At 37.7% G+C, this 11,889-nt stretch overlaps 1 protein-coding gene across 1 annotated transcript; it reads right to left on the bottom strand.

The window, feature by feature from the left end:
* Positions 1–3,962: 3,962 nt before the first annotated feature.
* On the bottom strand, positions 3,963–11,185 carry LOC143881044 (uncharacterized). Its single transcript, XM_077384037.1, has 9 exons — positions 10,727–11,185; positions 8,483–9,464; positions 8,302–8,400; positions 8,013–8,165; positions 7,130–7,293; positions 6,652–6,799; positions 6,323–6,445; positions 6,132–6,219; positions 3,963–4,593 (listed from the first exon to the last, which is right to left on the bottom strand). The coding sequence occupies exons 1-9, from the start codon at positions 11,110–11,112 to the stop codon at positions 4,430–4,432; spliced, it is 2,307 nt and encodes a 768-aa protein (XP_077240152.1). The 5' UTR covers positions 11,113–11,185; the 3' UTR covers positions 3,963–4,429.
* Between the last annotated feature and the right edge of the window lie 704 nt (positions 11,186–11,889).

Raw genomic sequence — 11,889 nt, 5'->3', positions numbered from 1 at the left:
GTCAACTTCTCAAAGGTCTTAATCAAATTTTTGCTCAATGGACATGTTTTAACTATGGGAATTTACTAAAATACACTAGTTTTGGGCCAATTATAGTGCAAAAACAGGAATTTCCAAATTCGCCCTAAAAAATACTTGTGTTTGTCTATTAATAGATCACTCTTCATTTGCAAAGATTGAGGGGTGTGATACCCCTATTAATAGATCACTCTTCATTTGCAAAATTTTGTTAAAAATCCCTAGAAGATCTCCTAAATTCCCTAACAATACTTGCTTCTATCCATTAATACTAATAGACAACTCTTCATTTCAAGTTCGCCCAAAAACAGATATGCTTCTCTGCATTAATTAGCCACTCTTCCATTTCAAACGACCCACTGATCAACTTTTGGCTCAATGGTCATGTTTTAACCTCAACTAACTTTAACTGTTAAAGCATGTGTTGCTAAACATATAAAAGTCAAATGTTATGCCCTAAAGTATAATAACAAAATATGGTTTCCAAAATGTTGCATTAGCATTCAATGCTTCAACTAACTTTAATTGTTAATGCATGTATTGCTAAACATTAATAAGAGTCAAAAGCTATGTATGCTCTAAAGTATAATAACAAAATATAGTATAGTTGTGCTCTTCAGAAAAAAAAAAACAAAATATAGTTTTAATGTAAGAATATACCTTCATTTTCTTTCCTATATCACCTGTTCCATTGATATTGTAATTATAAACGACTCGTTTCATCTTCACTCTGGGTCTGGACACATAGGACGTCATCGATCTATGCTCTTGTATACCTTTATATTCCAACATAGAAAACATTTCAACCTTGTGAGCTTGTTAGTTTAGGATGTTCTAAAAACATTAAAATGTTGCACACAACCAGCCCAAATAGAATAGATAATTGACATAAACCAGCAAGTGAGAGAGAGAGAGAGAGAGAGAGACGAACCGCTTTCTTTACACTTTGAACTGTGAAGTAACATGCCTAGAGTGTAATCAAGTGTAAACAGTAACTGAAAACCAAAATGATAATCAACATAAATAGTCTTACAAATAATAGGCAATATGGAATAGGTTATTGACATAAACGAGAAAAACTGGGTTTTAGAGTTCCCATAGTTCGAAACCCTAAAATCAAAATTCTAATTACAAGCAAAGGTAAGGAGAATGACATTAATCCCTTTCTGTTTTTCGAATAAGGTTTGCTACATTTATCACAGAGAGGGAAAGAGGGCAAACAAAGCTCGCCATGAACGACGAGATCGGAAAGCAGAAGAGCAGAGATGTAAGGAGAGGGGACTGGAGTCTTATAGCACATTGGTTGGACGATCCTGGCCGTCAACTTGAGTTAGGATTCGTATGATATTTTCTCCACTCACGTGAATCTCGTGATGAGGTGCCTTTCTCGTGAATCTCTGCTTTTTACAGTCGCCACAGAGAAAGCCGTATAAAGGTATTACTTACATAGGATGATCCTGACCTCCGATCTATAGAACTTTCCATAATGTGTTACTTACTCTATAGATCGGAGAATTAGGATCATCCTATGGAAATGAGGTGTGGTGGGCCCACAATGACAAGTGTAAAATGGTGGCTCCCACCCACGCGATGCTTGGTCTAACACCTAGGGCTGCAAAAACCCGACCCGCATCGACCTGATCCGAAAATATCTTGGGTTAGGTTCATGTTTCTCAGGTTTCGGGTCAAGTCGGGTTTCAAGGGGCCCGACCCGAGTTACTTAAGTAATAGTATTTTATTTTATTTTTCTAAAACTTTGTTACTTTAAAAGTGAAAACTTAAAAGTACACACGCACACAATCATAGGGACTCTTTCCATCTTCTGTTCGTTTCCTCCTTTTAGCTTTAGGGTTTCAAATTTCAACTAAATAATTAATGGAATAAATAGTTTGGTGTTTACCTCATATGAGTATTATCATTTTCATTTGGTAATACATTAATTTATTCTCTTTGGACTAGTTATTAGTTAATGCACTAAAGAATTTGCCATGCTTGAGTTTTTCTACTTCTATGAGTTGAGTTGCCTTGCCAAACAAGAGTTTTCTTTACGTCAATGTAAAAAAACCAGACCCGACCCTACCAGAGATTTATCATGGGTAGGGCCGAGTATGGGAATCGTGGGTTTTCCCCCAAAAAAACCCGACCCGACCTGACTCGAGATATTTCTCAGGTAGGGTTGGGTTCTTCAAAACCCAACCTGCCCGACCAGAGTTGCAGCCCTAGTGAGACCTCACCCTCTCAAAACAAAACATGAGCCATAAAGAAAAGGTTTTCCAACTTCTTCAAAAGAGAGCGAATGGCAATTGAAATAAACATGGCCTATATGTTAGTAGTATTATTCGCCCATGCTATGCATGGCAGCATGGGTATAAAAGGATGGCCCTAAAACATGAGTTGCAGAAATGTGGGTCCCACCCTGTTGCATAGGTGTCGATAAAGACAATGGACAGTCGATTGTACCTCATCAATAAGGGTAAAATGGTGGGCTCCACCCTATGCATAGGTTTCGGTAGAGATGGGGTGCCTCCATCCATTAAAACCTTAGAACTAAAACGTTGGCCTCCATCCCATCAATAACATGAGATTTAAAGTGGTTGGCCCCACCCATTGGGGGCATGGCTATAAAATGTTGAGCTTCACCCCCATCATGAGGTGTAAAATAGTGAGCCCCACCATCTGCATGGATTTGGACAGAGATGGTGGGCCATCAAATCAACTGTAAAATGGTAGCCCCTTCACCATGTTATTATTGGGTGTAAAATTTTGGGCCCCCACGCTAGAAAACAAATTTTGAGGTACAAAGAAAAGGTTTTTTAATAATAAAAAAATTTGGGACAAAATTGTAAAATAATAGGCCCCACTTGATGAGAATGTAAATAATAGGCCCCACTTGATGAGAATGTCAAGGTGTAATCAGGGATTATCAAGTCTAACCCGAGGTTATCAAAGTCTAACCCAGGGTTATCAAGTCTAACCACGGGGGTTATCACGTCTAATCCGGGGTTATCAAGGTCTAACCTGGGGGTTATGAAGCTTAACTAGGGGTTATCAAGTCTAATAGGGGGGTTATCAAGTCCAACGACACGAACACCATTCATCATTCTCCTTTTCTTCTCCTCCTCCCGTCTCGATTATCCATTACTTCACTTTTTTATGTATTGCATCCCTCGGCTGTTTCATAGCCTACAATGGGGTAGATTATAACAATAAATTAGAGCAGGCTCTTATCCAATCCTATAATAAAATCAAATCTAGTTTTTTATTTTTCGTATTGGATAATTGTGATGCTAGTGGACAACAAATGGGAGTATTCTTCAAGAATCAAAGGTGTGTTCTAATTCTTCTATTATTGGTTGTGTGCAAGGTTATTTAGGGCATGTCTTGTTAGCATGAAAGTCGTAAAAACCGGTGGAAAGGAAAATATTTTTCAAGTCAAAGAGAATTAGACAAGAATGGAAGAGAATGGAAGATGTGGAGAATATTAGGAGGGAGATTTGCGAGTAGTGTTTGGTTGCACAAGGAAATTAGCAGAAGATGTAGGGTGTCATTATCAAAATATAGGTGGAAAAGAAAGAAAAGTAAGAGAGAGAAAGAATAAGACAAGAATTTATCCTAATTCCCCCAACAAATTTGTCCATTTTGGTGAAAAAAGGGGAGAAGATTATGGGGGGGGGGGGGGGACATCTCTGCCACGTAGGCGCCACCTAGGATAAAAACCATGATGTATAGTGGTCAAAAGTGTAAATGACAACCAAACATGCCTTGGGGAGATCTCTGGGAGATCTCATGCATTTGAAACTCCTACAATCCCCCCAAAACAAGCAACCAAACAGAGCATTAAGGTACGTGGGGATTCCGTCTGCACAACATGGTGCTTCACTATCTAAGACCACCCAAAAATTTGCAGGGCTTGAAAGTATAACTCATAGCATAATAACACAACATTTAGAACAAAATTATTCTTTCCATTTGAGAGAGAGAGTTATGAACATTAATCAATATAATGGAACATTGTGCATACAAAATTTAAAGACCTAAACTCAACTCAACTAAGCCTGTGTACCAAACTAGTTGGGGCCGGCACAAAATTGCAAGACCTATAGCTCTGAAAAAATACGAACTTTTCCCTGGCCTTATCTCTTTCTCATGTATTAAGTTCATTGACACTCCCTAATCCTAATTGGTCAACTATACCTATTTGAATTCCATGTGACAAAAAAATGAACACACAAATTACACACAAACTCCACAATCAAATCTACATTTTACCGACCTTCCAAATCAGACTGATATTTTCACAACAAAATTTCACACAGGGTTTTCTTCCCTGTTTCTCATCTGATCCCATGTAGACTACCAGCCTTTCTGCTTGAATAAACTTATCTCCTAATTTTTGCTCAGCTCAGTGTTACTAGATATCTAGAGATGCTGACATAGAACGCAGCTCCTTGGCAATTTCTGAGAAGGACGGCCTCGAGTTGGGATCAGATGACCAACACCTCTCCATCAATGATCTCCATCCGGGTTCACACCATCTCGGAATCTCTGGCCGCAGATCACCCTTAAATATACCAGCTGAAAGATTGGGAGAAATAATGTCAACAAAAATGGCATGAATCATTCAATATACATGACATAACAAGAAAACCATTCAGTTTCATAAAAGCTGTCAGAGATACTTAGTTGCTGTTCATGACATTGAAGTAAATATGATAAGTGGATGTTAATATAATTAGTTCCACGCAATCTATGGTTGACATCATTTGTGTCATAATTTCAATGGCGATAGCCATCCAACAAGTCTAATCACCAATTTGTTGGAACTTTCTGGTTTTGAGCTCATCAGAGGGGTTGTTAGGCAATTAATAAAAGAGAAGAAATAATTTTTGAAAATCCAAAGGTGCACCCACTGGATCCACGGCAGCAAAGGGCATTAATTATTCCATTACTTCTATGTTTTTCAGTGCTCGTGTAAAAGCACTTTGATGACATGGATCCAATGGATGTGCCCCAATCCCTTGTGGCTTGTCTTGCAACAGCACCCTTCAGTTTTGCATTCATCCACGTACATAGTTAAAAAAATATTACTGTCTACCCTTCTACATTCACCATCCCCAGATTCAACTAAATTCACGAGAATGGTTCTATACAACCACATATGCACTCGCATGTATATTTTCAACCCAAAAAATGTAGAAGCCATATTCCATAAACAACAACTGGAGTACTGGACAGAACTAGCATTTTAAAACAAAATTTCAACATATTTCAAAAAAAAAAACAAAATTTCAACAGGTTTTTCTTTTTCTTTTCCCAGTCACAAGGGATTAAATTAATAGCATCAGAACTTTGAAGTCGCAAATACAGAGTCCAGAGTCACTGGAAACCAAGTTAGCTTCCCTCTATGCTTAACTACTACGATTATTGTTGTTGTTACTATTATTGCTATTTTTTGTTGTTTTTATTATTATCATCATGCATAATTGAGCATTACTTTTATCCAAGGGGCAGCTCTACAGACAGAGCGTCTTCGACCCAAAGGCTAGCTGGTGCCACTCCTACGTGTCAAGCCAACCACCCTAGAGTCCAATCCTCATGGTTTAAACTGCCTGCCCACTGCCTCCTATGTTATGGCATAATTGAGATACAAATATATCCAACTAGTCAAATGCTACGTAAAACAGTGGTACATTATTATCACCTATGGAGACAAACAACGCAAAATTTTCAATCTATTTCCCCACATAACCAAGTAGTATGAAGATTTGTACTATTCTTAAACAAAATCATCATACTAGTGAGATTTCTACGTCAACCTTAGTTATAACTCTAGGAGGTAGATCAATAATAACTTCTATTAAAAACTGAGCTTCGTAATACTATCCATTTCAAGACAATGATTGATTGAAAGAGACAGTTAAATAAAACATAAATTATATAAGTCTGAGCAATGGAAATCATTTAAATCTAGTATATAAGGTACCTACCTCTACACGGAGCAACAAGAGAATGAAACAATTTGCATATATGACATATGTTACAGCTAAAATTATACACAGATATGTTTAGTCTAGTCATTACCAGCAATAATAATCTGTCAAATAGAAGCATACCTATTATTTCCTTTGAGTGCATGTTTCCATAAGGTTCCTCCCCAGTTAAAAGTTCCCACATGACTATCCCAAATGAATAAACATCAACCTACATAAAAGGAATAAAAGGGCAGGGTAAGTTATCACTTCACCTATAGATAGGAAAAATGAGGGATAAACATTCTCAACAGTTCATTGATAAAAGGCACAACCTTTTCTGTGACCATGTTGCTTTCAGAAGTCAAAAGCTCTGGCGCCATCCATGGTATAGTTCCTCGAACCCCACCAGATACTAATGTCCTATTTTTCACCTTTGACAAGCCTAAATCCCCGATCTAAAGACAAATGAATTACATGAGTAAGCACAAATGTAAATCACAAGTGAAAAGTAAACTACTATAAATATTGAAAGTCACTATCCAACAATTTTGTGAAACACATAGCAGAACTGTGTGGAGAAATGCAGAGGAATATATAGATATGGAATAGATTCTAGAAGTGATAGCATGAACTATGAGAGTCTTCTTTTCGCTTTGATTACCTTACACACTGGTCGAAGAGGGTCTTTCATATTCACTAAGAAGTTATGAGACTTCAAATCGAAGTGGACAATATTTTTCTCATGAAGATATTCCATACCAAATGCGGCATCCATTGCTATAATTAGTCTCTTCCGACGATCAATACTTCTGCCAAACCAGAGACTTCAAGGGTTAAAAGAAACAGAAAGTGATAACAAGTATCTATTGCAGTAGAAGATCTAATAGAATAAAAAAGACGGCTGTCTATATAAGGAATGGTTTAGCAAAAAATATCTAGCAATATCCTGGATCTCTACCTCTATCATATCAGCATGAATGCTTAGGCCTGTTATAAGTATCCAGGTTACATATGCCAGGCTATAAATTTTGAAAGAACTACTGCAGAAAAAGTGGGATGCAGAAGAGTTGGCTCTAACAAGTTTCCTCTAGAAATGATGCCAAACATTTGAAGAAACAGTGGAAGGAGAAAAATTGTACCTGTCCTTCTTATTTAGAACTTGTTTAAGGGAACCATTCGCCATATACTCTGTGACCGTTGCTAAATTCATTGATGGTCCATCTGTAACTACTCCATAGAGTGCCACAATATTTGGATGGCGAAGCTGACCCAGCAGGCGGGCTTCCTTCCAAAAGTCCGAAATCTACGAAAGTAAACAACCCAACGCCCACATTAAGTCAATTAGCTTACCAATATGCATGCATATAAGCTAATGTAATATTGATGTAGTGTCAAATAATATTGATGTAGTGTCAAATACAAGAAGCATTTTTCAGGGCTAGTTGCTAACTGATCATTTGCAGGTGCGCATATAGAGGAAAACTGGTTGGCATGGATGGGCACCCCAAATGGGCCAACCAAATGGGCCATTAATTTAATTCATGGATAGAAACCCAAATGCCCAAATGGAAATAAGGCCCATGCATGTTTCTATTTGAAACCTTAACGAGGAACATGCTCACTGCTATTCAAAACCTTAATGAGGCAGATGCATGTTGCTATTTTATTTAGCAACTCTTAACTAGTTTCTTATCTTAGATTTTCTTTTATAGGAAGTCTCTATTTAGAATCCTCTTCTTATTCTCATTAACTATAAAAAGTTGAAGTTCTTATTAGGAATAGAAAGTTCCTATTTTAGATCCTATTTCTTTATGTAAATGGTTATTGTTCAAGCAACAACGGCAGAACTGCTTTAATCCTGTCTCACGTCAACCTTTTCCGTACTGATCGTTAGAACTTGATCCAACCCAGCTTCACAAGGATCGACAAAATAAAGGATAAGTGTTTTTTAGGGAAAAAACGGCCCAGTGTAAGACAGAGTATGAGTCTAAAATTAAAAAAGGTGAAAGAAAGAATAATTACCAATCGATCCTTCCCCACGTCACCTCCTTCGAAGCAGTCTGGTTTGATCCGCTTTATGGCAACATCGGACCCCTTCCATTTTCCATAGGAAACAGTCCCATATGTACCTGACCCCAGCTTCCGTATTTCTTCCAGATCTGAATTTTTTATTTCCTGAGGCAACATAAAAAGTCCCAAGCCAGATAAATAAGGTGAAGACAACAAATGCTTTAGAATCATTGCCTTGCATCATAGGTGACTAACAAATTAGATATGACTTCAGAGACAAAGAATATGTAAGATCAAGTACCTGCAGCTCTTGACTAGCTAAATTAGCATAAAGTGTTGCAAGCTCACTACCAGTTTTGCCAACCACCTCTGAACAACAATTAGATCCTTCCACACTAACCTGCCAAAACAAACTTATTAGTTAATCGATGGTAAAACAAGTCAAGGATTTTGTCCTTGCTAGATTTGTCGTTATAAAATACCTTTTCTTCCATGTTTGAACTATAGGGAGAGGCTTGTCCATGTTCCTCACTATGAGGAATATCTTTCCTCATGCTAACAGATTCTTGAGCCATAGCTGGACAAAATAGTCCTGATAATTTCATTGTTGACCCTAACTCGGTCTCATTTTTTGGCCCCGAGCTAAGCTGCCTGTTTTCCTTTAGATCAAACTGAGAAATTTGAGGACCCATTTCACATTTCTGCGAGCCATCATGACACACTGAAAAGTTGAGGCTATCCTCACATGCTTCTGGAGACTTATCCACATCACTGAAAGGTTTGTTATTTTCATTCTTTGCACGATTTAAATCGAATAAATGATCATTCCTGACTGTTTTAGCTCTAAAACAAGGAATTGGGTTTCCAATAGCAATACCAGGAGAGTGAGACTGGAAACCAATATGACAAGAAGGTTTTTCAGCCCCCAAGAAACCTTGGTTCAGTGCATAATAGCCTAGACGATCTCCGTGTAAGTATGGTTTTCCAGCGAATAGAATACCCTCATGCCCACAAAAATGATTAACCATTCCAAGGTGTTGATTCACAAATCGCTCCCTCAATATTCCTCTACCATTTTCAAGATTGGAAGATGGTTGAGTCTTGCTAGATTCCACCATCTTTCTCATTCCTTCCCTAATATGCTCACGCGAACCATACCATGGCTGTCCCAATTGGGTATTAAGTAATCTTTTTGGCCCAAATTTTGAAATGATTGCTTTCGGCCTAACCGCAATACAGCTCCTCACTAAATAAGGTTTCCCATCAAAGTTACAAGTTTGATAGTTTCCAATGTCATGTAGCCTATTCCAATGGCTCTGTTCATCGTGTGAAAATATCTGGCGGTTTATGATATAATTACTTTCACCAACTTGACCATTTGTGATACTATGTTGAGGATTGCAAGGAAACACACCATTCCTAACAAGAATCTTCAGTGGAGGGACCTTTCCATCCAAATGCTTGCTGCAAGAAACAAGAAGTAATAATAATTTAGATTTTTTTTCTATTTCGCATCATAAATATGAAAACGTGTATATCATCCTTAAAATTGAAAATTAATGAAGGGAGAAACTAAACTCAATCTTAAGTAAGTATCCAAGAAATCATCTGACAAGCTTTAAGGTAATTTAAAATATTTTTGAAAATAATTATATGATCTTCCGCACATGATTTTAATGGCTATCAAATGAAAAAAAAAATTGTAAGAAGGATTACTCACAAACTAGTCTAGGTGCCCTGCCTCCTTAATCCACACTCTGCACCTTACTCCTTCAAGTGTTGAGGAACCTTCACATTTTCTAAGACCATGTCCCTCGCTATGAATTTCGTGGACCATGAGTGTATATATGTTATATACTCAAGGTTTGTAAAGAGATCAATAGGGTATGAGATCTTCCCGTGTTTCTTATTTTGATGGTAGGCTCTAATTAAAACACCATTGATAGGCTAGGAATTTTATTCCCATATAAATTTCCATTTTACCAACTACTTTTAGGTAGTTTATTGATTTAGTAGTTCTATAAATTCCATTTATTTATCCTGTAGGCCTTTCTTACAAAATTATATGGTAATAAAAGTCCCATAAAATTTCTTTATTGATTCAGTTGAGGGACCTTTCCACCCAAATGGTTGCTGCAAGAAACAAAAAGTAAACAAGTCCCCATCTCTCCATGGCATGACTCTTTTTTTAAATTTTTAGATGCAAATTTTCCATGTGCTTTTAATCTCTTGAGTCCTTTTATAAGGTTATATACATGATTTGGAAATTGGGCAGTCTTAAATGAATGATTACCACCTTTTATAATCAAATTTATCCCCCCACCCACCAGATTCAGAGGCTGGGGCTGAAACTCTGTACAGATACCAACTTCTGGAATTTCAAATCCCAGATTTTCAGATCATTGAGCTTTTGGGTATTGACAAAAATAGACAAAAATTTGCAGACCAACTGTAAGGGTTTTCAAAACTTAGGGTTTTAGCAATGGGTGTGCTTACAATTTTTGATTTAGTAATGGGTGTGCTTACAATTCCGGATTCTGAAGCTTCTAATACAACAAAATCTCAAAATGCTGAATTCCGATTTTCTGGGTCTTTGGAAATTTTGGCTCAAACACCTTCGGACTCTAAAAGTTGTTAGGGTTCTGGGTACCAAAAAAAAATAGTACTTGGTTGTTTCTACACAAAACCCATTATAATTAAAAGAAACAAGGTTGAATCCAATATACCTATCACAATCACAGACAAAGAGACGAATCAGAACACTCTTCCCTCGGGCCTCGAGCAGGATGAGTTCTTTGATCATACTCCTCACATCATCATCAGTTTCTACACAAACCAGAGGGGCATCAACCCCATGTTCTGGTTTAGGAAACTGATATTTTAGAGATAAACAAAAAGGGTTTTTCTTAGGGCAGAGCTCAGAAATCTTCGATAGGAGTAGCGAGAATCCGATTCTACGGTCAATGGACAGAATCCGAGCCTCGCCACCAACATAACGAATGTCTCTGTGAGGTGGAGAAGGACGGAAAGCGCCATTAAACCTGCAAAAGAGCTTGATTTTGTGTAGGGATGAGGGTGGTTTTTTGGAAGAAGAAGAAGAAGGTTCCTTCATGGTGGAAGAGTTGGAGAAGAAGAAGAAGGGGAAAGAGAGGGAACGTGTGCCTGTGCGAGTATGAAATTAGAAATAGAGATGTCATGGGAGTGAGAATTTATAGTAGGACGTTAACAGGGGGGCGAATGCGTACTGCATGGGGGTGAAAATATAATTGCCCTTTTCTAGTGGAGAGAAATAGTAACTTTTGTATGGGACGTGCTGAAAAAGAAAACAGTTGGAATCCCTCTCCACTCTCCATGTACGAAGACAACTTTTAAAACGGGGCTCTGTTCCGGAAAAAAAGGGTCTAGGTCCTTAAGTGACAAAAATACCCTTACTTAGGGGTTAAATTCTCCAGGGAAAATCACAAGCAATGAGGAAATGAGGGTGTTTTCGTCATTTCATCAAAAATTTATCCGACGCTTATGGTGCTTTCCTATTTTGTCTCTTTGTGCACGTGTTCCCATTTTGCTACCAAGTAGCAACTCCCCTCTGATATAGCCATATAGGTGCTTTCCTAATTTGTCTCTTTGTACACGAAATTGATATTTCCGGCCCTTCTTTAGCATCTCCTGTGAATGAATAGGGACCGTTTGGATAAGTGGATTTTAGAATCCGGGGGTTCTTCAAAATTGCAGCTAAGAGACAAGAGAAGAAGCGGATCAGCCATCGTTTTTTTACTCGTTTTTTTACTTCTCGCTCTTCTTTCCGTCAGCAAGAGAGTAACAGACCCTCCTATATTTCCAAGTTTAGGAAATCTCAAGATGGAAGAGAGATTTTTAAAACTCGAATTTC

This window comes from Tasmannia lanceolata, unplaced genomic scaffold, assembly GCF_043159265.1.
Source record: "Tasmannia lanceolata isolate RefF3 unplaced genomic scaffold, GAP_Taslan_0.1 ptg000007l, whole genome shotgun sequence".
NCBI classification, from domain to species: domain Eukaryota; kingdom Viridiplantae; phylum Streptophyta; class Magnoliopsida; order Canellales; family Winteraceae; genus Tasmannia; species Tasmannia lanceolata.
This window is presented reverse-complemented; position numbering and strand designations above follow the sequence as displayed.